The sequence below is a fragment of the Hypomesus nipponensis genome, chromosome 14, assembly GCF_054491055.1.
Source record: "Hypomesus nipponensis isolate SF chromosome 14, ASM5449105v1, whole genome shotgun sequence".
NCBI classification, from domain to species: Eukaryota; Metazoa; Chordata; class Actinopteri; order Osmeriformes; family Osmeridae; genus Hypomesus; species Hypomesus nipponensis.
Genome location: NC_140374.1, coordinates 14,576,995 through 14,604,220, shown reverse-complemented (window position 1 = coordinate 14,604,220; position 27,226 = coordinate 14,576,995). Strand labels below are relative to the sequence as shown.

The 27,226-nt window shown below is 43.8% G+C and overlaps 1 protein-coding gene across 1 annotated transcript in view; it reads right to left on the bottom strand.

Annotated features, from left to right (window-relative positions):
* Positions 1–27,218, bottom strand: part of cadps2 (Ca++-dependent secretion activator 2) — a 93,946-nt gene extending 66,728 nt beyond the window's left edge. Inside the window, 2 exon segments of the mRNA XM_084672306.1 lie at positions 7,683–7,796; positions 26,775–27,218. Of these exon segments, the coding sequence (XP_084528432.1) occupies positions 7,683–7,796; positions 26,775–27,080 (420 nt within the window). The 5' untranslated portion in view covers positions 27,081–27,218.
* Positions 27,219–27,226: the final 8 nt, after the last annotated feature.

The following is a 27,226-nucleotide window of genomic DNA, read 5'->3' as shown; positions in this document are numbered from 1 at the left end:
GTTCTCCTTAATTGGGGGGTTTAAAATCCTGATTCAATTATTTATAATCAACGGTGCCCCCACTCCTACTCCACACTGAAGAGATTCATGCGATGGGAGCATCTCTCACTCTTTGGTCTGATCATTGCTGCCAATATCAGATCAACTGAGAAAGATGAGAGTTGATCTGGCGGGTAGAAATGATGCTTTGGCGACGTCAGAATTTTCCCATCCCGTGTTTTAAAACCGACTATTCATGTGAGTCCTTGGAATATTAGGTTTCTATGACTGCAGATTCTTGCACTAGGATTTTCTACAGTAATACATGTGTACACGTATACATAACGCTGTTAAAACATATTCGCGAAGGATGCGTTTCTTAACCCCTGGGCTGGCCTGAACTGTGTATCATTTTGAAACAGAACATCTCAGAGATTGATTCGTTCCTCTTTGATATTCAGAGAATATATGATTCCACAGTGTGTCTATGGTCTAATATATACCTTCAATATAGACGCTCATGCATAAAACATCCCCGATATTGAAGTTTGCGCTCAAGTCATATTAAAACATTTCCATCTTGCTGCCCTTCTCTCTCCAGCTCAAATGGATCCTCTTTGTCTTTACGATGTCAGTGGAAACCGAAATACAGTTAGAGGCCCAAGCAGACTCGCACCCATAGTTTGTCCATCCACACCCGCACACGCACACTCAATGGTCTCCTTGTGCGTCACCTGCGTTAAACTGTTTTGTACGTTTTTTTTGTATTGCGTTTTAGTATTTGTAACTTGTTTTTATATTATACATCTCCCATTTCCTCTTCTTGCCTAATGCATTGCTGCAATTTCCCCTTGGGAACCAATAAAACATGTACTTCTACCCTACAACCAAGAGAAAGAGATAAAGAAGAGGAGGAGAGGGGGTTATCAAATAGAAGCCCATATCAGAGAGGCCTGAGCTGAACAAGTCGTTTTACTTACAGCTCTCCCCGCTTTCAAAGCCATAGCCCAAAGCTTTGCTGCTCAAGTGGGCAGACTAACATTAATCCCGCTGTTGACCTCTGGGCAATAAACCACCCCCTAAAAGACCAGAACAGAAGTGAGGATGCAAGAAAAATATGACAAGTGGGGCAGTGATTTGGGTCTATGAGACATTAATTACGAATAGTACTTGCCAGTACTTGCTGGCTGAACAGTTAAAATCTACAAAAACAAAATTGTGAACAAGGAGTCGAAGAAAGAAAAAAAACATGATGGGATGATGTTTTACTGATGCAATCCCATACTAGTAATCTATAGCCAGCATCCCTTTGATTGCTCGCCGTGAGACAGAAGCAATGACATTGCTCCATGACGCAAGACTGGGGAGAGAGGAGGGGGAAATGAGTCAGGTTTGTCATCTCTTCATCTCGGAATGTGTCTGTAGGATGTTTGCTGCGTGTGGTTCCATGCGCCATAATACTGCCACTCCAGCGTTCTGGAACATTAATGACTCCAGTGTTTCTGCTGTCTGCTTCCTTCTGGGGCCCTGCCTAGACAGATACAGTAGATTCCTAGGAGAGGATTTCCTCTGGAACGCCCCAGGCCAGATTAACGGAAATCCATTGAAGCTCAGATCACACACACACACAGAGCGAGAGCGAGAGCGAGAGAGAGAGAGAGTGTGTTCTGGAAGGAAGCGTTTGTTGAACTAAGCCAATAAGCAAAATTAACATTTAATAGCGATCAATTGGATGTGGGTGTGTGCATTTGAAACCGTGCTCTCTTCTGTGTTTCCCAGAAGGCAGCCAAAAGTTCGATCTGCAACTGGATTAATTTATACAGCAGTCATCCGTCTCCCCTCTCACTATCTTTACTTCAAACGGTTCCAAGAAAAAAATAATAATGATTTACAGAAAATAGGTGTGCAACAAAGGAGATGTTTACTGTGGCACACACTGTCACCATGCTCACCTGACCTCACATTAATGGTTAAGCGGTCTTGGGAAAACATCAAGGACTGAGGGAATCAAATTAAATAAATAAATGAAAAAGGTCAGGTGTGGAACGAGTGCTCCTCGGGAACACAATGAAACAGTCGTAGGCCGAGTCCAAACCTGCGGGACACTGACTCTAATGGTTCCCTAATTAACGTTGCTGCTCTGTGGAGACTGAAGGCACGGAGTCCGATTGGGTCTGACAGACACAGGTCTTTGTGACGAGACAGCCCACCACCTTTTCTCCAGTAAATTCTAAATAAAGAAATGTGAATGCCTGGAGGTGACTAACAATGTTCCTGTGGCGGAAATAGCTTCTGACGTTTCTGTTTTCTTTTGAGCAGCACATTATGTTTTTTGTTTTTTCAATCCCTAATCAAATGCTTTAAAAAATGTGTTTGTATGCGCTTATTTGCTGGATTTTCTTTGACTACAGGTTGAAACTTGGAGCTCAATACTCTAAAGACAGTGGAGATGGTTGTGGACTTCCCCACTCACGCCCATCACCCTGTGCAACTCCCCAGTCAACACTGTGGCTTCCTGGGCACTATACTCTGAGGACCTCAAGTGGGAACTGAACATCAGCTCCTTCAACAAGAAAGCACAACAGAAGATGTACTTCCTGTGGCAGCTGAAGAGGTTCAACCTGCCAAAGACAATGATGGTGAACTTCTACAAAGCCAAATGAGTTAGTTCTCACATTTTTATATATTTAAGGACCACTTTTTAAAGATTTTTACGATTCTTATATGTTTACTGTGTGCACCTGCCCACCACAGTATATTCCTTGTTGTGTAAACTACTTAGCGATAAAACTTTATTCTGATTTAAAGTTATAGTGTGTTGACCAATTGTGCAGGAAGTTTGCCCAATACCAGAGTACATTCTGGAGACTTATGTACTCCGTTCTATTTCAGTATTTAGACAATTTTGGGTGAAACGCAGAAGTGAAAATAGCGATTGCCTTCAACAAAACTATTGTCCAAAGCCTCTGGGCTTTTCCTGTACATCTCTTCATCAGGTGTCACTGAGACCTTTGACATGATTTAGCCCGGATACATGTCAAAAGATGCACAGCAAGACCCCATGAGTTCTCAAAAACGTCCTCAATAGGGTGCATGGCGGTTACAAAAGATGGAAAATGTCAACTCTGTCATCTTCACATAATGGTGTCATTATCTGACAGGGTGACTTGACATATTCCAGCCCAATAATTGAGGAGAGAGGCTCGAGTCATTGTCCTCAGCCACTCTGACGACGGCCGGGTTGCAAGGTTTGTCTTTCCAGCTATAGGCACAGAAACACACGCAGGCACACACAATATATATATACACACAGGATATATACACACACACACACAGACAGTATTTATACACACAAACCTTTAGAAATAATCTACAATACAGTTTTAAACCTGCAAAAACACTCATTCTGAGCTTGAACAGTACCCTCTGTGCTGCACACTCCCCCTCAGTAAGAGTAAATCCACTTTCATGGCATGTTAGAAGCCTTCGCTCTGAAACCCATATCACAGCAAGCAGCCGCTGAGGAGCTGCAGTACAGCAACATCTCTTCAACTCAGGGACACAGAAAGGCAGGCGAAGAACGAAAGGGAGAGCCCGAGGATGGAAGAGAGAAAGTGAAGGAAGAGAGAAAGAAGAGAGAGAGGGCCTAAGGAAGTACGAGAGAGAGAAAAGGAGAGGGAAAGGTTTTGAGGAAGTGATAGAGAGACAGGATGAGAGAGAGAGAGAGAGAGAGAGAGAGAGAGAGAGAGAGAGAGAGAGAGAGAGAGAGAGAGAGAGAGAGAGAGAGGAAAAGAGAGGGAGGCGAGAGAGAGGAGAGGAGAGGGAGAGAGCCTGAGGACACTGTGAGCAGGGTTCATAATATTTTAGCAGAATTTCACTGGTCAGAACCTGGGTGATGTTATTTGCAAGTTTTAAGCTGGGCTTGTAATTTTGTTCACCCAAACAATAGGTGCTTCTGCCTGAGTGACTGAATGATTAATTTAAAATAATGCTATTTTTTATCTTTCCAAATTGCCATTTCTAATTCATCAAGCTGTATTTGCGGCAGCTGCATGAAGCTTTTCTAATGGCACACGCATGTTTCCTGCTTGGAGCGGGTGGTGTATGAGGAGAGGTGACCAGCTGAAGAGGCCTTGGAGACACTGCAGAGACCTCCACGCAGTTTGGAGTCATGTTGGTATTTTAATCTACACATGTTCTCCTCAGGACCCGTCTTCTATTGTTTCACCTGGCAGTTACACATCTTTAGGTGTTGAAGGTAAGATGTCTGTTACCCACTGGTACAGTACAGTATATGTGCGAATGCGACACACAAGGATATTGTGCGTTGGTTTCTGTCAGGGTAGGGGGTGAGGACACTGAGAAGAGGCTGTGTAGCGAGGGGATCATGCAGAGGCTGCTGGCTACACACCCAGGTACACACACAAGATCCAGAAACACACACATCCAGACACACACACAGATCCAGACACACACACACACAGTGCCTCATTCTCTGACGGAGAGAGCAGAGTGATATGAATCCCCAGCATACTCCAAGCAGTCAGAGTTAGGTCTTAATCAACAACACAAAGCCCGGACGTGCCTGACCCTTCATCAAGTAGACAGTTAACTGCTAAGCGATTAGGCCAGGGGAGAATCACATTTGGCGGCGGCCATATTGTTCAAGAGGATGACATCTCTAGAATGTTGTGGCACAAATGGTGAGGCCGATGAAATGAAGTCAGTGGTAATAACAGGCAAGCCGTAATTGAGTAATTATGAGAAGGGATTTGTAATTTAATCACGATTCCTTCATACAGTGCTAGGAAGCAGTGCTACAAACAGGAGAAGGAGAGAAACATGACTGTGGCTAATTCATATGCGTGTGGTCCTCTAGCATTTAAAAGCAAACCGAAAGACCTAGTTGAAGTCTTCAAACACTGAAACAATGGACCACTGAACATCTAGTTGATAGTATGTACAAGGATCATGCATAACACATTTTTTTTTTAATGCACTGCTTTTTGAGGAACTCTGGAATTACAGTCACAGATGGTCCAGGAACATCATTTCCACGTTCTGAAACACATTTGAGCTTAGAGACATGTTTAATGCTCCTGCAAAATCCTGTTTCGCTGCCTGTCTTTCAAGACCCACTGCTAAACCCAAGTGCTAAATTATAGCCAGGATGCTAATTAGCCACATGGCAGACTGTGGCGGTGATGCAAACCAACTGAATAGCTTAACGACATCAATTACTAAACAGGTTTACACTGGAATTGTAACGGAAATGTACAATGTCAATGACTATCATGGGAAGTTAACAGAACACTACTACCGGGATTGGAGTGTTTGCTTCCGTGATGAGCCGTCTTGTCTTATACAGTACATCATCTATTTCTGGGTTTGCTTCAAAGTTTAGTTGCATGAAAGTTGGGTACATTCTGCACGTTTGTAAGGAATACTGTTGGACCATCCCTGGAACGCCGTGATGTCACCCATCCACGGCTCCCATCTCTACCCTCCCCCTCCCTCCACTTCTCTTTCCCTCCATTTCACTCAGCCCCTACCCATCATCTTTCTCGCCAATTACACACACCTTTCCCTCCTAACATATGATTCCCTCACCTTATCTTGCACTCAATTGTTCCCGTCATTGATTCATACCTAAACCCTACGTTATTCCTACACCGCACAAATGACTGTGAACCATCATTAGCCACCGCAAAAAAAGTCTGAAAGAGCTCTTGAATATGTTTGGTCCAAAAAGTAGGGAAAGTCTAACTGCTTCACATGGGAAGACAATTGTACATGTAGGATGGGCTGGAATCAATGTGTGTGTGGGCAGTGACAAGGATGCGAGTCCGTCTCTCTTGAACAACCTCAAAGACCTTGTATCATCTATTGACTAGCTGACTCTATTGATCAGGCGCAATGACTTGGCCTGACATCCACTATCTATGTTCTGTATGTTCAAGCATGTGCCGGGATTAAGCACAAGCTTAGCACACCGACAACCACACACACACACACACACACACACACACACACACACAGCTCCTTCAACAAATATGGTGCGAGTTAGAGGAGCCCAAGATACACTAAAGAATCCTTGTGCTACTTGGCATATTTGCATATCCCCAAGCCCCACGGGCAAACTAGCAGCCTAACATATTGGTTGGCCACAATTACACCTCCTCCAGCTGCTCTCGTCTCCCACTAGGGTTGCCGTGACTGCCACTGATGCTTTCTAAAGACACTTTGGAGGATTGTACATCGAGAACTTGACGAGCTGTCTTCATACACTTTGGGGACGATGTCCGCTGAATAGTAATCTGATGGTCTTTGATCATCGCTACCCTGCCACTCTTCATGCACTGCACCATGCACAAGACTAGGAGGCATTTGACTTCAATGGGATCCTCTCCTATCTATCTGGTGCAATTAAGAGGGCTGAGATGCTGGCCTCCTCTGATAACATCTTCATTGCATAAGGCATGATAGACAGCCCGGCCCTTCAGAGGAGGAGGGGGAGAGAGGCAGGGAGAGAGGTGGAGAGAGACAGAGGGGGAGGAGGAGGGGATGGTGAGACAGCGAAACAAGGGAAAGGATCATGAAAGAGGGGGGGAAAGATGGAGGGATAACAAAAGGGGTAAAATTGAGAGAGACAGCCAGAGACAGACAGACAGACAGACAGACAGACAGACAGACAGACAGATAGACAGACAGAGAGGACCTTAAGAAGCGAGAGCCGAGTAAACGAGTGAGAACAGATTCCTCCGAGAGCTCCACTCTTACTAGGAATAGGCCTTCCACACGCCATTAGCCACAAACTTGCCAATCAACCATGGGGCCCACTCAGATTGTGGAGGAGACAGACCGCAGAGGGGAAGACAGTAGAGTGGGTACATCACCATGAGGCAACAGATAATATTGGGAAAACCTACCACCATGGATTTGCGCTCAAGCCTCAAAGCCCAAGCCATGTGGAACAGTAAAACACAACAAGGGATCAACTCACTCCTCCTCTGGACTACCATTCGCATGCCTAGATAAACACTTTACTTAACAAAAAGATGTTTACCTCCTTCTGCGTACCTTCTTTGCCAATTACAGTCAGTCCTTGCTAAACTCCAGCTGTTCACGTCAATGAGTAGGGATACTCAAGAGGAACGCTCGCAAAGCTGGTGTAGCAACAACATCTGGACGCACACCTCCACCAGAGACAAAAGCTACACCCCCCCCCCCCCCCCCAACCCCCAGACTGGTTTTAGCACTTTGCCACGTGAACCGATAGCTATCGTACAGAGCATCCACAGAGCGCGCTATGAATCAATCACTTTAGCTTGCCTCTGTCATCTGTTGTTAATTAGCAGGACGACGGTTCATGTTTCGATGGAAGCCAGGCAGCTGGAGGCAGGTTGCAGTATGGCCATGGTAGGGGATATTATAATGAGGGACAGTTGCATTACTGTCTATCCTGCTGAAAGCTGGTTGGTTTTTTGGGGGGGGAGTGTCTGTTGTAAGCCCAGATGTTTTAGGAGGAGATAACTCAGGACTGTCGGTGGACAGGGAAGGTTGCAATGTTATTTTAAGGATGGAGGAGGATTGTTGTCTGTGGGGGGGGATTCAGCTGTGTTTTTATTTTATTTTAATTTTTAATTTTTTATGGGGGGATTGAATGAGTACAGGAAGGATAAGGGTGAAAGACAGGGTTTTACCTCGTGGTAGCTTCGCACTGCGTTGCAGAAAGCCTCGTCCGCCACGATCTGTGTGTCGCCATTGAGGAAGGACTGGAAACGCTCCTTCACCGCCTGCAGCTGCTGCTTATTTAACTGGGGGGGAAGAGAAGGAGAGAAAGGAGTGAACAATGAGTAGGGAGAAAGGAGAAAAGAGAAAGTAGAAAAAGAAGGTGAAAACGGGTGAAGTGGAGGGGGATGACAAGGATGAGGACAGTTTGGAGAGAGAGAGAGAGAGAGAGAGAGAGGTAGTTGAGACAATGGAGAGGATAAGAGATTGTGATGCCAGGAGAGATATGGGGAAGTTATGGACGAGGTGAGGGAGAGGAGACGGGACGATGGTGTGAGAGAGAGAAAAAAAGGGGTGAAATACAATTATGGAGAAGAGCGAAAGGGTATGAATGGCAGATTGAAAAGAAAGTGATGTGGAAGGACGTCAGAAGAGAAAAGACAAGATGGGAGAGAGAGGGATGTACTGTGAGATTCAAATGAACCACAAACATAAAACCTGTGGACCGTCACACCTGTGATTACAGTGTAGGCAGGTGATACTATTTTCATCACGATCACAACACTTCTCATTCGATTTAAACATGGATGAACAGCAGGTGCTGGCACAATTAGTGAATAGATTGGGCTTCACTGTACACAATAGATAGCTTCACTGTACGGTTCAAAACACTTCAAAGTCAAAGGCAAGGTGAACAACAAAGTATTGAAAACGAACAGGCAAAAGTACTGTAAGAAGTTGGTGTCTTTTTGACAAGTTAAATTATGTCGAAGTATGGGTGTCGTATTAACATTTAAAATCACTGTTTAAGATATTTGAGAGATGTTAAAGACAATTGAAAATGATATTACTTATAACTATATTGAACTCACTGGTTATGTACATACAATGTCATAGGCCAGCATGAAATGGTATGTTAAAAACTCTATAAAGCTTATAAATAAAACCAAATGTGCAGTACAGTGCTGAGGAAATTAAACTTGTGATAGTAAATGAATCTACTGGAAGCATGTGGTTGTGCCAACCTTTCCTGTATTACAAATGGATACAGTGAAGAGAACCCATTTTGGAAAAATAACTTCCATTAACTTTGGAGCATATTTTTTGTTGTCCCATCTATACAGTCATCCTTGACTTTCCTCAGGGCTCATTACAGAACTGTAGTGAATACCCTGTGCTAAAATACTTCACAAAGGCCTTAAGTGCTGTAAGTGCAGCTGAATAGAATACAATAATTGGGTTCAGTCCATCAGAATGTTATTCAGGCAACATGGGGTTGCCTGACAACCAATTCAACAAGATTAAATTACAAAACATATACTTAAAAAACAGCACTGTGCTAAGAGAACCATATTCGTCCAAAAAAAGCACATTCTGAACAGATTCTTCATTCAATTTTCCTAAATGTCACCAAAGCTTGTCATTTCAGTCCATTGACTATTAAATTATTTGCATTTCTCGAGCTGGAGGTACCGCTGAAAACATAGGGCGCTGCTTCCCCCCTGCTAACAGTTTGAGTTTTTGAAAGACGGAAAGCCCAAAAGCCTTCTCATCTTGTTTGCGTATGTATGAAGGTAGGAGTCCCTACTGGACAAATGACAAATATTTTCTCCGCCATTGAATGTAACACTGTCAGGTACACTTTGCATACTTTTACTGCAGTCTACAGACATAACACGGACATTACTTATCTTCAGGGCTGAATTGTATGTTGAGTGCAGTAAAACAACAGTGAACAAAGCCAGGCTCTTCTAATCTCAACACTGTCTCTCAATTGTTTGGATTCTCAACTGTCAATGTGGCGTAGGCTTTTTCTATGCATCCAATGGACATCATTCCTTAAGTCTTATCGTGTGACTTTTTCATTGAATGAACGGTTTGTTCATTTTTTTTTAATGGAATACCCGGTTAAAAGTGGAAATGTTTACAATCATAATAGCAAGCAATTGTGAACAATCGTGAAACTTCAAAAAGCTTTTTTTTTTTTTCTTTTTTTTTTACGTTTCAAAAACTCAGACTTTCTTACTTGATACATACTAGTATTATAGCTTGGAACCTTTTCATCACATGTGCAAGAGTACGTGTCCTTAATCACAATAAGGGCACAGGTAGACCACCTGTTTGTTTACCGTGATGTTGTAGGGCTCTACACAACATCCACAAGTGCCACCGTGTAATTATTATCCCCTTGAAGATGCCATTATCTGCATTCTAAACAGTCGTCTCATCGATCAAGAGCATTGATTGGCTAAGGCCATCAGCCATGTAGGCTCATTGGTATTCACTCACTGGTTCTCATGAAAATGTATCAGGACCCAAACATCAGAGTCGCATAAATAGAGCTGAAAGTGAGAGTGCGAGCTTCCACACCAGGCCTCCATTTTTTGCCAAAGTCAGCTCACGTCAGGGTGGAGCAGACTGGTCGTCGGGGACTTGTGATGATGGATCACCCGGGAAGGCCTCAAGCGACGAGGACCAGCAAAACTAGCTGGAGGGTCTGTATGTGGGAGAGATGGAGGAACTAGGTGAAGGGTTTCACATGAATTAAGGAATGGTTGAGTGAGTGAGTGAGTGAGTGAGTGAGTGAGTGTTCCGCATGCTGTGTGTGTGTGTTGACTCTCTGGCTCTGATTCCAGTTATGTCCTCAGTGGCAGTGACGGGTTCTTCAGGACAATTAAGAGCCAGTTTGGACACCAGCATTCCCTTCAATCCATGATGATACGGTGGATCAATAGAGTCAGATGGGTGCATGTGTGTGTTCCTGTATTGTGTTTCACACTAGAGCAATTTCACTCTCCATGCTCAAAGGCCAGAAATGACAGGCATGTGTGCGAGAGACAAAAAGACACACCCAGACACACACCCACCCAGACACACACCAAGGGTCATCTTCCCAGTGCCTACCTGGGAAATAAGACACATGGGTAATACTTGTCGTGCATCGAGATGCTAATCCATGCTTGTCAGACCTGTCAGAACCATGTCTGGCCACCCAGCCAGCTCCATCGATTCTCCTCTTGTTATCCCTGACTTGGGATTATTTATAGGCGTGTCTGCAGATGGCCAGTGTCACAGCACTTGTGCTGTAGCCAACAGCTGGAAGGTACAGAGACATCACAGTGTGACACCTTAATGTCAGTCATTAACTCACACCACTGACGACTGCAGTCGCTGGGAACGCTCAGGATCACAACTGACTCTCAGGAACACGTTAGATCCAAACGTAAGTTGTAGAAAAGGGCAACGTTTCGAGTAAATCGAGGGAGCAAATTGCCTGTTGACGCATTTACATTTGTCATTTAGGGAGACGCCTTCATCCAAAGAGACTTCTGACAGGTACAACAGCAAGCAAGCCCATTCTACATGCCACAAATCCTCTTCACAAAGCCTTCTATACTACCAAGTTACATTTACATTGTATTCATTAACCAGGCCATTTCATACAACAAAGACATTTGGTAGCAGATGACCCGCGTGGGGCTGGTTTGGGATGTAGACTAAAACTATGTGTCCATTTGTGCACAGAACTGCATAGTTTTAGCATAAATACATATAGGCAACACACGGTATAGTGTGTGTGTGTGTGTGTGTGTGTGTGTGTGTGTGTGTGTGTGTGTGTGTGTGTGTGTGTGTGTATGTATGTGTGTAATATTAACTACTTACTAACCGAGAGTGAGGTCATGCCGGGAAATATCAAACTGAGGCTGGAACGTAAAGCCGAGGTTTGATATTTCCCGGCATGACCGAACGGTCAAGGATAGTAAGTAGTTTATTATATGGCATTTTTAGCTTCTTTTCATTTTGTAAACGAAAATAAATAGTACCTCTAGGCTAATTGTAGCTAGCTCTCAAGTCTTCTCACGCTGTGTTTCATGTGTTGCCTAGCAACTCATTACTTTTGATAGAAAGCGGACAACATGGTTTTGCTAAAATGGCTTTAATTTCAACACAAAATAACGACACAAGTGATTAAAAGAGTGACCAGGGGGCAGCGTCTGGCATGACTACCCATTAGCCAATCAGAAAGCTCGTACCGTCGTTGCCATATAATAAATATATTGGATGTTTGATTCAGGTGGGTTGTGAGGTGGTTGAGGAGATTTGCTCCATCCTCCAAAATGAACTCTTCACAAGAGTGACTTATGCTAACTGAAGCCAACGCAGATTATCCGTTATGCCTGAGTTAGTCAGAAACTTCTACTCTCAACTGCACTCACAGTACAACAGTACAACACAGACTGTTAAAAATCATATCTAGTGCAGACGGACAGGAAGCCAAGGTTCCTGGCCTGGTACAACATGACCTTTCCCGCAATCACTGATGACAAACGCCAAGTGCACACATGTTAAACATATTCTGTTGACGGGCAGACACTTTTTTTTTTCTCACACACACGTCCATTTTACGGCGTCCATAAAATGTGTCGATGCCCATTTGGAAGTGTGTGCGTTTGTGCATGCTTGTTTGTGTGTGTAAAAAAGTGTCAACCAGTCTACAGAACAAGTTTAACGTGTGTGCTTGCTTGTGAGTCTGTGTGTGTGGGTGAAGGCGAGCACCCCTGCGCGCATGTGCATGTGTGCATCCTGCTGCATGACTGGATCATCAGCACATCTGAGAATGTGATAAGTAGGCGGGGTGTTGGCCTGCCAGCTGCTGCGTCGCACTGTGGCCTTCATCCTTCTGGTCCCCCTCACCCCTCCCCCCTCCTCTCTTCCCCTTCATTAAGCGTCTCTCCCACTGCACAGCATGGCCGCGCCAGCTCCGGGTGGGAGGACCTGCCGGGGCGCCATGACTTTCTAATTGAGTAATTGTGTGTGTGTGTGTGTGTGTGTGTGTGTCGTCTGGTAGAGTTCCTGTAACTAGTTGATGGAGAAGAGAACTTCCAGGGGGGGGCTAGCAAGGACACAGACCTGTGAGCCGGGAGGGGGGGGGGGGGGGGGGCTGGCCGGCTGTGCAGAAACACCTGTAGGAGTGTGTGTGTGTGAGGGACTCGATTTCGAGGACAGGGTACTGTAGGGTTCGGCAGTTGCATCGCTCAGGACCCGTGCGTAGTCGGTGTGAAGTTGTTTGGATGAGCGGTTCGAGAGGCATAAACAGGTTCGCTGCAATGTTCAGCTGCACTAAACGTCAGCCGTGGATCTTACAGCAAACAAGGTTGGTTTGCCAACAACAAGCACTATACTAGTCCACAGAAAACGCGCTTAAACGATTTCAGGGGGGAGGCACACGCACATCCCCCCCCCCCCCCCCCCCGTCTGCCAAGGTGTGTTCACTGCGCCACAACTGAGAGTATGACATCTCCCTGGATCGTCATGGCAACATCCGTTCCACCGCATGGCGTGTGTCAGCTTCTTTGGATTGGAGCGCCGTCTCTCAGGAGTGACGCATCTTTCCTCAATATGGGAGCCATCACACTCACTCAGACACACATGCCGGCAAGCACGCTCACTCACGTACACATCACTTGCACGCATACACACATGCATAAACATAAGTACACACAAGGGCACGCACACTCACTCACTCATGTATACACACACACACACAGCGTAGCCTCCATAGAGAATACATCAGCTGTAGTCACTAGTTTGGGTGAGAGTTAAAGCAGGGCTAGCTAGCACTATTTACACACACACACACACAAACTGCAAATCTAAAATAAAGCTACACATCCACACACTTATAAACATCATGCAAACACCCCACAGCATTTGCTCTGGAGCCACTCTGATCAGACAATAAAGAAAAATTCTGTGACGTCAACAACAGCGAAATGTCCCTTTAACTGCAACCATACACAACCAGTCACTCTTGGAAGTCAACCTTACCGGAACATGAACTGCCATGACCACGATATGTGATGACATCACAACGCTGAGACACGAGTTTACAACAACACACCCTTTAGTCAAATATGCCTTTCTGCCTACTTTACAAACAGACCATGCCACTCAGTGGAGAGGACTTTAGGCAAACTGAAGGGAAGAGAACACTGTATGATACTTCAATACGATACTTCATGTAGAATGGATGGGAGTTAAGGTATTTAGAAGTGAAAACCATGGAATCCATGATTGAAACATCTTTGTCCACTTAGAATTGAAAGAGCAAGAACATAAGATTCCTGTAAATATTGATCCTGTTCACAGTGTCTACCAATGACAGGTGTTATGAGAGAAGAATGTGTACTTTGCTCTAAGTAGTTATGGTTGTTATGGTCTCCATGTGTATGGTTACTAGCAGGGCAGCCTATACCCCACTATGTTTACTAGCAGGGCAGCCTATACCCCACTATGTTTACTAGCAGGGCAGCCTATAACCCACTATGTTTACTAGCAGGGCAGCCTATAACCCACTATGTTTACTAGCAGGGCAGCCTATAACCCACTATGTTTACTAGCAGGGCAGCCTATACCCCACTATGTTTACTAGCAGGGCAGCCTATAACCCACTATGTTTACTAGCAGGGCAGCCTATAACCCACTAGGTTTACTAGCAGGGCAGCGTACCCCTATAGCAGTGCACCTAGTGGCTACCGTTGCAGAACAGGATATACCACATAGCCTGCAGTCTAGTCCCACAGCGTGCACAACCAAGCTATGATGGCTTGGGATTTTCCATTTAAATGTACATAGAATGCTTACTATTATGTTAACTGAACACCAGAGACCTGTGTCTGTATGCGTGTGCGTGTGTCTAGACACGTGCATGTATGACAGTGTGTGTGTGTCTAGACACGTGCATGTATGCTAGTGGTGTGAAGGCCTAGTGTCTGCCTGCCATTCACATGTGGAGGAGCTTTGTCAAAAAGCCTCAAGGGCAGAATGACTCCAGTGTGATACGCTCGATACGTCCGCCACGGCTTTCTGACTTGGTTAAGCGTGCTTCCTTTGTTGCCGTTTTCCTTCTGACTTCACCAACTTTGTTAACTGCTATTTGTGGGCAAAATATGATTTAGTGATGAAAAGATTTTGGATTTTACTGTCTAGGGTTGAGGCCAACAAAGAAGGGTTATTTATATTTTAAATCTATGGTACAGTTCCCTTTCAGCGAGTACTTTATTTTAATTTTATTGAACTTTGTGTACTTTATCATTGTATTTTCCTCAACTACATGCTTGACAAGCATGACAGGTAATGTGATTAAATTTATGATTTATTTGACTGAATGGAATACATCTTCAGCTTTTGTTTTCTGAGATCATCCTATGTTGTGCCTAACTACAGCACGGCCTTTAAAGAAGCTCAATTTTACATCACAAAAACTTCCAATCACAAAAGAGACAAAACTGCAACGCTAGCATCGTAGAGAAATATTGAAAAAGGACCTACATTGAAAACGACTCGTTTAATACAGAGAGCGAATACGTGAGTGAAGGGGTATGAACGTTCAGTATGATGCAGACCACACTTCCCCAGCTCTTTCCTGCCATTGTTTGACTCTGCCCTCCCTCTCACACTCAATTCCTCAGGGTCCAAAACACCTAAGCTTCTTGTATTTCAGCATTGTGTAACGTATGCAGGAATGATATCTAAGCAGCCCTAGGTAATAAGATTTAAGTTTAGTGACATAACCTGCCAAATGCCAAACAGTTTCTCCCACTTGCTGTTCATCACTCTCACTATGACATGTCCATGCACATGGTCCTCCTGAGTCAGACCTGACAGTTTCATTTGCTAACAGCCCTGAGTAAACGTGACGTGACGTGTGTGTGTACACAATATATATATATATATATATATATATATATATATATATATATATATATATAAATAAATAAGAGTGAGACATGGAAACTGAAGGGAAGCGAGGAGAGGAGAAAAACATTGATTGGGGAAAAAGGTGTCAAAAGGAGAGTGAAACAAATGGCAAAATCTGAAATCCTGAGGAAAAAACACTAGGCTATAGGAGGATATTACATTTGTATATTCAATGTCAAGTAAGATGTAGGGGCATGGAGATGAAGGGGAATGAGGACAGTAAAAGAGATGCAGGGGGAAGTCGTGTCTGAGGGAAGATTGAAAGGCAGGTGAAAAGATCTTTGGGAGGTGGGGAGGGCTTCTCCTTTTCAGGACCGTTGAAGGATGAGGGGAAATGAAGCAGAAGAACATGGCCTCTGAGCCACAGCAGGCGATGGAGGGAGGGAGGAGGGGAGAGGAGGGAGGAAGGAGAGAAGAGGCAGAGAAAGAAGAGGAGTAGAGACACTTGAGGCAGACAGAGACGAGAGGCGAAACTGCAACACCATTAAGCCTCTCACAAAGTCCAATTCATCAAACTGGGTCACATGTGCACAATAGCAGTTGGAAATTGGTGTAGAAAGTGTGTGAAAAATAGGTTTAAAATGATTCTTGTTCTTTTCTCACGCAAAGGGTTTAAGAGGATGGCCTTATGCCAGAATTATTTTGGTAAATAGTTTGAAGATGCACACCGACTAGAAACCTTATTGAAGAACCAGGCCTCCCTTCTGCCAGGCATGCTGTCTATTCCACTGGTATAACAGTTTATGAATTCATGTACACTATTATTATTCGTAACAACACTGGATTTGTAAAACAATAATAGTTAGACTGACTAGTCAGACTGAAGCATCCTAAATCCTGGTGAGTGAATTAGGATAGCCCCCTGCTATACCAGAAAAATGATCTGCATTACCCACACCAAGCCCACACCAGAACAACATTTCATGGCTAATTTTGACTACTTAAACTTGAAATAGTTCAGGTACCTTTTGTATAAAAAACTTTTGATGGGCATTTACGCAAATCAAAACAATGTTCTGGAGCGTCAAAAAAATTCAGCAAGAGAAGCAGGGAATGAAGACTGAAAAACGAAATAAAAAATTAGCAGGAGAGGAGAGATGGGTAGGAAGGGAGATCAGACTCGAGATTGGAAAGAGAGGACTGGAGATTGAAAAGAGAGGATACACAGAGAAGGAGAGTGTGTGAAGGCAAAAGAGAGAGAGAGAGGGGGAGACAGAGATTGCGTCTGTGATACAAGTAGCTAGGGGTAAAAATAGCACCCAGGGCGCACTGGGTGGGCCAGTCTGTAGAGGCCATTTGAATCAATTGATCGCCAGCACGGCGGCAGAGTAAAGTCCCTTATTACATTACAGAATCAGTAGGGGCTCCTGGGCACAATGATTTAATTTAGACCTATTCACAATCTTTCATCATCAAAACGCACCTTTCATTACTGGTGCTACATTCCGGCAAACGACCAGCTCTATTCTGACAGAACTTTCATGGATTGTCTGTCACAACAGTCAGCCATTTGTCAAAACTACTTAGTAACTTGTTAAAAAACGTGAGCACGTGTTTTTAGAGTGAGCAAAGGGAGATGAAAAGCTATCATCTGTTTCACTGCATCATTCCTAAGTGACACATTCTGTAACTTAGGAATGATGCAACGGAATGATGTTTAACATCATTCCACTAGAAGTTTCAGGTTTATTTATATACATTGGATTTCTTGGTCTGGTTCCTCTCGACAACTTCCTAACGGAAAATTCAAAATCCTATAATGAATTGATCCGAATCCTATGTGAGCTGAACATTTTCTTCAGCAATATAATAAATAAAAATTAACCCCCACCATCCATTTCAGCCTGTATGAAATTGTATACGAGTTATATGTTCAAGAGTCCCCACCCATCATGTATCCTCAAAAAGAAGTGGGCCGTATCCATTTTGCTCGAGTAGTGTGGGTTGTAAGTGAGGAGGGTTAGTGAGGGGCAGGTAGGCGTGTGTTTGAGATCTCGCCCCTTTCTGAAGCACTTCACCCCTGGACTGCAATTACCTTGAGTGGCGGAAGATAACAGCACCCTGGAGAGTTTGGTGTTGGCAACAGGGGCGAGGGGGTGGGGCTGGGTGGGATATGAAGATCAAACAACATATTACCACACCTGTAGAAACCAATCTCTCGCTTTCTCGGGCGAGAGAAACAAGGGACTGGGAAATGAGAGAGTCGAAAGACAGAAAGGGAGGAAAAGAATGCAAACAAAGAGTTAGAGGGATAGAAAGTAGAAAATAAGGATGGGAAGAAAAAGCTGTTGGAGACACTACCTAACAAGCCTCATTCCAGCACAGGCTGAGAAGTGCATCACTTTCTGTAGAACTGACAGATGTCGATGAATCAGGTAGCTTTACACACCCTTTTTGGTAACTGCTTAATTTTTCCAAACCGCGAAACAACAGCTTCAGCCTGATTTGAGCCTCATTTCTGCAGCGAAAACAGGCCATACTGAAAGTAGGAACAGTCAGAAGTCAGAGATGCTTGCAAGAAAAGAAAATACAAGATAGGATATACTTTAGAAAAGAAAAAAAAATTATATTGTTCTTTGGCTTGAGCTCCATGGAGCTGATATACATATGCAACCATGTTAAATCACATGACATGATTCAGCAACTTCTGCCGACAATTAAAGCGAAGAAGACTGGGAACAATACCATTTGAATGTCACATAACGCTAAATTAATTAATGTAATGTCAAATGTAACCATCATTTACAGTGAGAGAGCATAAAGGAGAAGATACAGGCAAACAAGGTCAATTGAAAGTAACTGCTTTTCAAAACACAGATGAAAACATACAAGGACAAGAGCTTGGCCCTAAATTGCTTGTCAAACGCTGCCTCACAGTAGGCAAGCAATCCTGCCAGTTCACCCAGAAAGGACATCCATGTACAGACAGACGAGTAGTTGGTCGTTCCCTCAGCAAGGGCAGGAAAGCCCAGGGATGTCGTCTCTCAGAATAACACACCAGCCAATCAAGCTCTTGAGCCTCAATGGTGTACATGCAAACACACCACGTCTGGGTGCACACGAGACTCAACAAAGAATTCATCTAGAAAAACAGGCCATCGCGGTTGATGGTGCTTTCGCGGCATTGTCCTGTGCTTGTCACAGTGTCGGAAGCTGGAAGACACAGAGATCGGAAGTGATTCAAGAGAATTGAACACCTACAGTCTGACCGCTCTGCATCAAAGCAGCTGTCCAGACCTACTAGAACATGGCCATCTCGCATGCTTGGGACCGAGCCCAAGCATGTCCTTCGTCAAAGGGAATATTCAGTCCAGATGTGCTAACTGCTGATCTGCCGGGGGGGGATCAAAGGGATTCTGGAGTGAGGCTGTCTGAGCTGGCTGCAGCGGGAAGCCTGATGAGTAAGTCTTGGCAGACCAACCGTCTTAACCTCCTAATAGCTGACGGAAGACGAGATATGCCTCAGAGTTCCTGGACGTGCCACAGCGACGTGCGATCCTCCTTGGAGGGTGTCAAACAATCATGTCTGCTTCGCTCGGTCCTGCTCTCACACAGGAGGGTCTGGATGTTCACGGTTAGGTTGCCAAACCAAGCGAGAGCAAGAGCCAAAAGACTCGCTGAAAAGCCAATGGGAAGAAGGTACATCTAGTCAATGGCATTAACAAAGTCTGGTCAAAAAGCTGACCGTGGAAGTGTAGAAGCCCGTCAAACTTTGGACTGTGATACTTCTCACCACGACTCCCCCCCCTCAGCGCTCCCCGTACCAGTAAATCTAGAGGCTGCTGCGTGATCAGCCAATCGGCGGATGACACATTTCTTCAAGTTTCCTACTTTGTTATAATAATACAGATATAACTACGATTTTCAAACGGATATCATTTGCATCACTTTTTTTGTTACAAATTTCCTTATTCTGGGTATATACATGCCAGATCAAATGGTGAAATAACTCATTAACTAAGATACAGCAGCAGTAGTCACCAGACTGGTAGATATAAATATCAACAGAAGCCTCATCTGGAGCTGGCCTTTGGGTCGTATGAAATGTAACCATCAGTGGTAGCTGGGATTCATGGGGGGGGGGGGATCCAAACATGTCTTTTCTTTGGGTGCATGTCTAATTAAAAATCCCAACGCAAACAGGCTCTGCTTTCCCCCGCAGTGACAGAGAGTGCCTCTTGCTGCAGAGGCATGCTGCGGACGGCACTGGGTCGGTGTGGAGCCACCGCCCTCGCAGTCTCATTGTACACACGTAGAGAACACACACAGCTGCGGGACAATGGAGCCGCGACATTCCAGAACATCCCCGAGCATCAGCCTTAATGAGGAAGGGGACGGGTGGCGTCTGCCCCCTCGACACCTCCGATAAAGAAGTGTGTGTGTGTGTGAGCGTGCGACTCTTTATCAGCGTTAGGCAGAAGATGCTGAGGGGAGGGGAGGGAAACCGAGGGGATGATTTTCTGCTCGAGTCCCCCGCTAGCCTCAGCGTACCCAGCTCTCCTTCTCTCAAGCTCCTGCTGTCATCGTGACAGTCCACCAACCATGTCTCTCTTTGGTAGGACAGACACAGTGGAAGGAATCGGATCTGAAAATAAGTCTGCCCTGAAGCTACATCTACTGTTGTAGCAAAGGGAAGACATCCTAAGTAATATATATATATATATATTTTTTTTTTTTTAAACAGGGTGGATATTTCCCTTACTTAACATTTTTCTTAGTTTGACCAAGTCACACTAAAATAAAGAGGAACATCCTTCGTACTTGAACACCTCCCAAAATAGTTTGAGTAACATATATTATTCTGGGTTTATACAAAAGGTTTGAGACTGTGGACAACTAAGCTAAAGGGCATTCAATACAAATGCAAGGCCAGCAAAAAAAATACATAAAGGCAAGATTTGGTCTTCCAGCCCCTGAGCATCAACTATCATGAGCTGAGCTGGGAGAGGAAAAGGCCACAGCAGCAGTGTACACAGATCATATCTACATGTAACAGAACAATGCAGGATATAGACCTGATCAATAGACAGAGTCCCAATTAAAAACCTGCCGTAGATGGTTGGCAGGTGCCAGTCTGTCTCTGCGGCAGAGAAAATACAATCACAACTGACTTCAGCTTGAAGGACGAGGCATGAAAGACAAACTGATTGCTTATACAAAGTGTCATTTTCAATTTCACAGATGGAGATCTCCAGAAGTTGTGTGCATTGTATTTGCTCAATCAATAACCCACGAGGAAATGATCCCAATGATCCCACATGTGCGTGCATGACGTGAGTGTGCGCACAGCTTTTTTTTCTTCCGAATCTTTTTGTCAGCCACAGTTTTATGCATAAAACATGAGTGCTACTTATACTTATTTCACGGCAATATTCCATGGTTCTACATCTAGTACTACATCTGATAATCATTTAGCAACAAGTCCTTTTTCAGTCGGTAACAGCGTCATGTGACCCCACCAGTGAGATTTCTATAGATGTCTACTTTTAAATAAAAGGGATTTTCTCATTCATTCATCTTATTACTGAAAAGATTCACTGCACAGTCCGAGTCTATAGCACGCTTTGCTGAAGGTCAGTAGAATAAATCATCAGCTTTTCTTTCTCCGAAGCATTACCGTCTAACTTCACATGAAAGTAAGGGGAAATGTTTTCTTAGAAATTCGAAATAAGCTGTAATAAAATAAACACACAACGCATACTCATGGCCTCTGTGGATGCAGAACACAAGCGCCTTCCTGATGCTGTGCATGAAGGAGCCCTGGAGACACAGCCCCAAGAGACTTCATTAGCCACCGCACCCACCGACTGGAACTGTCGACTGTTACAGAAACTAGATGAGGACAGGATGCTCAATATTCAATCTGTCAATAGACATTTCAGATAATTATCAGTATCAATCCTCCACGTTCTTGAGGGTGGCAGCAAATTAGCCCTGACCCTTGAGGGCTTGAGGTCATTGTTCACCCCCACCCTCTATACTCTGGAGACCAACCTGTGTGGAAATGCAGAATCCTTTAAATAATCGTGCTTCAGAAGGGAGAGACGGGGCTTTGCATATTTTAAAAAGGTCATAATGTCAGGCCGAGATACAAGAAGCTTTCAAGCAAAAATTGACCTTTCTCACATACACACAGTTTATACAATCATACTGCTGTGCAGTTTCATAGTGTTTAGATGTGTGTAGGAACTGGGTATTAAATACAATTTGGAATTGACATGAAAGTCAATGAACAATGAAGTCGGCCCGTCCTGTATGCCATCGCCTAATATTAACCCATGTAGATGTTTGAACTGAAATGAGAACACTTGTAAATTAATAATACATACGTTTGGTATAGCAATTTGCCAGACACAAAGAACCTTCAGACAGTATAATCCTTAAGAAGGACATAAATAAAAGACAAGGAATATGGAAGGGGAGAGAAGGGGGTTTACTGTGGACAGCAAGCCTGAAAAAGGTGGGTTGTAAGGGCCCGTTTGAAAAATGGCAAGCTGTTTGCTTGTCGGTTGTGGTTAGGGAGGGTGTTCCAGAGGGAGGGTGAGGCAACAGAAAAGGCCCAGGTTTGGAGCTTGGTCCTGGTGTTTTTTTTAGTGCAGTTAGAGCCGCAGGCGTCTGGTAGGGGTGTTCTGGAGGAGGTCGGAGAGGTGAGGATGAAAAATCTGACTGACAACCCTATGTAGTCTGGTTCCTCATTCCAAATTAAACTACGCCCTCAACTTGACTTCTCGTTTCTTCATGTTTGCTAGCCGGGGAGGAAAGGAGGAGGAGGAGGTGGTCACACTGGGCTTTCGGTGCCCTCAGGGCTCTGCTGATGTCCTGTCGCTGGTTTCTCCACACTGCATCTCCTCTTAGCTGTCAAGATAGCCCAGTGGAATCGTCTCTTCACTCCACGACGAGAGAGAGGGCAAGGGGAGGAGTGAGTTACATAACTGCCTGGGAAGACGCACGTCTCAGGGAGAGGGAAATTGACAGGGGAAGGCGAGACGACAAAGAGGACGGAAGACAGCCTCTGGCAACGTTATAAGCTGCCAACTGCACCCACCACCAGTCCACAGGAGATGCGCAGGGAAACTTCTCTTTATGGCAGAAATAGCTTCTTGCATAAGTTTAGAGAGAGGGAAAAAGATGGTTATTTGTTTGAGTAATGACAAAGGGCCAAGGGATTAGACACGTGTATTGAAGAATGCGTGGGTCTTCTGAGAGGCTTTTCCGGGGCGACGGTTTCCCTCCTCTGCTGTCGTGTACAGTAGACTAGTAGATCGTCTCTAAGAAGGGTATGGGGGAGGGATTGCACCTCATTGGTGGAACACGATGGAGGAAGTATACTGATTTACTTATGTACATTTGACTCATTTTAAAAATCCAATTAAAATCTATTGATCATGTCTATTATAAAATGTGTTCGCTGAAATGACAGGACTCGGTCCAGTAAATTTCAACAAGCAGGAAGACCGTTTTGAGTTGGCCTTGTTTCTATCCAACACTGTTATTCAAATTTGTATTTGAAAACTGGCAAACAGAAGCTGAAGTGAAACAGACCAGAGTTCAGAGGTTGTAAACACTATGAATTAGCAGACACTTTGCAGTAAAGGTGACCTTTAATGAAGGTCTCTTTTCATTGATCTGATGCTGTTCCTTGTAGAGTCACCTCCGTTTTCCAGTGCTTTACTGTGAGGCCTGCTTGCCCTTGTGCTCTTGACACGAGCACAGAACAGGCTGCTCCACAGTGTGACAAAACAAGAAGTCTCAACATACTGTGTTATTGGACCAGGTCTCCTTTTGTGAGTCCCATGTAAATGTTCTCCACCGATGTTCAGACTTTGGAAAATGTTTAGGCAGTCGTAGCAGACATCGTTTTATCTGCTGCTTCGGTGAGTCGCATTAATATGAAGTAATTGACGGGTTTGTGTTTTACACATATAAAAGAGACATTGAAAACACTTGACAGTGATGTACTGCAGGGCTCTCGTAGGCACTCGTGTCTTGACCCAACATTGTCATGTGACCTCTTCATGCTCCTCAGCGCTGTACTCCACTTATCAGGAAAGACAACTCTCACAGAACCCTAAGTTGCTTCTTGCATTGGCGTCTCCTAAGAATATCCTCTGTGTAGAACCAGCAACCCTGCATCCTGATCCACTCACATTTCTGAGTGTATTCAGCCGGTGTAGTCTGACTGCACTAGTTGGAGAAATACCCAATTCAGTTGTCCAGCCGGCATCGTAGCCAGCCTGCTATTGAGAGAGAAAAGCTATAGTTGTTTTAGACCGCAACCTCTAGAAGTCTTTTGGCACAAATGGAGTATTTTCACTGCTGAATATAAGAGCAGATGTCCAACTGTACCACTGTGCGATCTGGCTGGTAAATCCAGAATGTTCCTGGACTCTGACCACCAAAATACTGTAGATCTTGGAGGGAGTAAGGCAGGTCTTCAAATGATAGCGGAATATACGAGTGTCTTTACAATGATATAAGTTACTGACTGACTATTTTACAAAAAAATTGTTTTAATAAGACTTAATAGGGGATTGATTACATATCAATAATGGATTGATTGTACTTTTCATATCACATTTACCTAGCACAGACCAAACATAACTTTAGTTAAACCTCTTCAAACATTAACATTCTATTCTAATCTATGTGCACTATTTGTATGCTAAATGAATGAAACGTCAATGTACCAGACTTGGACAGATAATATTTTTTATAACGATAAACTCGAGGGTTGAACTTCAAAGACCATCCAGCTTCAAAGTTCCATCAGCATGGCAACAAGGAAGCTTCATAGTGTAGTACAGTACATACAGCACACGACTTTTGGTTAATAAAGCATACGCTTTTACCAGCTACTTAGTTTAGGAGTTAGCCTTTGATTAAAGGCTTACATCAAACGTCATTATGAGTAAGCACCATGCCCTGGCTGTCCCATTAGGTTGATCAAGGAAGGACAGAAAAGCAGAGGGAATGGATGTGAAGGACTTTGCTTGCTTGGTTGTGGATGTGCTGGCTTCAGTTTCACAAATCATTAAAGTATGTCAACAAGGAAGTCAGGGATGTTGTAAAACAAGTTTTTCGACAATACAGCATGTACTGTGTATTCAACCAGCTGGGATGAAATAAATGACTAAATGTAAATGTGTAAATCCCAACCTGTCATCCTCCAAACCACCTCGCTAACTCCCTCAGCCAAATGTTTAAAGTCAAGTGCCTTTGTGTCTTTAAATTCACAGTCTGTATTTGATCGAGTAACATCAATAACTCAGTAGTTCGCTAGCTAGTGCATCAAAAGCAAGTTGTGTGGAATATGCTTTCATAAACAAACAGTTCAGCAGATGGACGTATAGGTTTTAGAATGCCCTCAGAAGGTGCTGTGCGGCAATCCAAATCCAACAACAAACCTTGGCAAGCCAATAGCATTTAAACGAGTTACAACAAACAGAATCTTCCACCTTTAATCTCCTATCCCATGAACAGTTCAAAAACAAAATCCATGGATTCATTTTCACTTTCTAAGACTTAATTACAGTTCAGGAAGTAATGAGAGATGCTTTGGGGCAGCGGTTCTTAACCCTGTCCTCAGGGAACCCTTGTCCTGCATGTTTGAGATGTTTCTTGGCTCCAACACACCTGATTCAAATGCATGCTTGTTACCAGACTTCTACAGAGCTAATGACCCATTTATTTGAATCAGGTGTTTTGGAGCAGGGAAACATCTAAAACATGCAGGACAAGGTTAAGAAACACTGCTTTAGGAGCCATGGCTGCTTAACAAAGTTGGCAAATGTGTCCTTTAAAAGTTGTATGGTTGACAGATGAACAGTCATTACAGCCTATTGAAGTTTGACTACTGCCACTATGACAGCTGAGCACTCAAAAATAATTATCTTTGGTCGAGTTGGAAAACGGCCCACTGGGTATTACCAACATAATAACCCATACTAACTGAAGTCTGGAGGGAATTTCACTTATCATTAAAAAAAAAATACATTTAAGCATTGAATTTAGTGTGCCTATAAAATAGGCTGCATACACTCTTCGTCACATTTATTTATCAAATAATTTTGTGTTCAGTATCACATTGAAGTAAATGCATCACTAAATACATTGACAATAGTAAGAGGCCAATCAGAATATCAAGACAGCCATTGGCTTTTTTCAATAAACCTTAAGAAGTAATTGCATCACACTAGGCTGTTATGCATGGGTGATTCTATTTTCCTTGTACTTTGAATGCATGCACAGGGCCACAGGCAGGGAAGACTCTGAAGGTTTGCAATCTGAGAACAGTTGCAAAGGGTATGAGGTTGGATGTTTGCATGCTATAAGGAATATACTGTAGGTCTAAAAGTCAATGGTGATGTTGCATACTGTATCACCATGGCAGGAGTTCAAGAACAAGGGAAGGTGCCGTACACAACTGCAAGTCTTGTCAACTAATAGCCTCTGCCAAATTCACTACACATCACAGAATCTACAGCAGAATCTAGCCATAGATATGCTAGTATTTTCATAGAAGCTAACACTTTTGGTTTTGATGATAACACTTTTTCTGATTATTCCAACCCTGAAGGTTCATGCATGCGAGCAGGTGGGGCACTGAGGCTTTCGATTTCCACTAGATTGCAAATCAGCTGGTGTTGGTCAATAAGGGGAGGCTGTTCCTGCCAATGCCTCAGGCTAATTTTGAATTTTGGCTCAGGGTTAACAGACTAAAAAGTCAATCTTGGAAAGACAAAATGTTTTTAGTCTCAGTCTACTTTGATGATGTGAAGAGTCCAAATAAAGGGGTTTGGTGACTTATCATACTAATTCATTCATATTGTCTTTTACATTCCACACACACATACTCCTTTTCCTTTATCTGTTGCCAAGGATTTAGCTCTATTGCTGTAGTAATTTGCCTGTTCACCTAGGGTTATACAGACCATTGTTCAGCACCGAGCAACAGCTGTGCAGTCCAACCTACTCTGATCCTGCTTTGATCTCGAAGCTTGCCGACATACAGGAGATAGAGATGCAGAGGTTTACTAATTGCTCTCTCATCCTGTGGCTTAACCTGGTGAATCCTGATTGGAGTTTGTTTGTATGCTAAACAAACCAGCCATGAAAAAGTAAGCAATTATGTAATTCGATATAGCCTATTGTGATTGGGTTTACACTTGTGGTTGTCACTTATCATGGTTATGTCATATCAAATTAGTTTTAAGTAGCAGGAAGTCACTTTTTTTAAATCAGTAACTAGCTACTTTTATTCCAAACTGTATTTAAAAGGTTAGCCTGCGTTTGCCCTCACTTACCTTCTGTTGTCTGCGTGCCATATCAGTGGGTTGTTTAGCATTGAAAGGGTATGCGATACATCGCAACACAAACACGTAAACCTGCAGCTTAATCTTCCTCTCCGCTTCTTCCTTCTGAAGTCTCTCCCTTTCTTTCTCCAGTTCATCTTGTTCGGGATGACTTTCAGGCTTGGGTTGATCAGTTTGTTGTCGTTTCTTTTGTTTACCTCCTTGCCCAGAGGAAGCACCAGGTGTTTTAGGAAATTCTTTTGGAACTTCAGGGTCCTCATCTCCCCCCGAATCTTCGCTTGAGGACGGATCCAACATCGCTTAGACACAGGTGCAGGTGAACTACTGTTTGTCTAAAATGAAAAGCTCGTGAGAAGACAGCTTGTGTTTGTCGCCACAGCCCTTTAAGTGGCGGTATTCTTCTCTCTTTCCGAGCGGTGACGACGACTTTACAGTGAAATCTC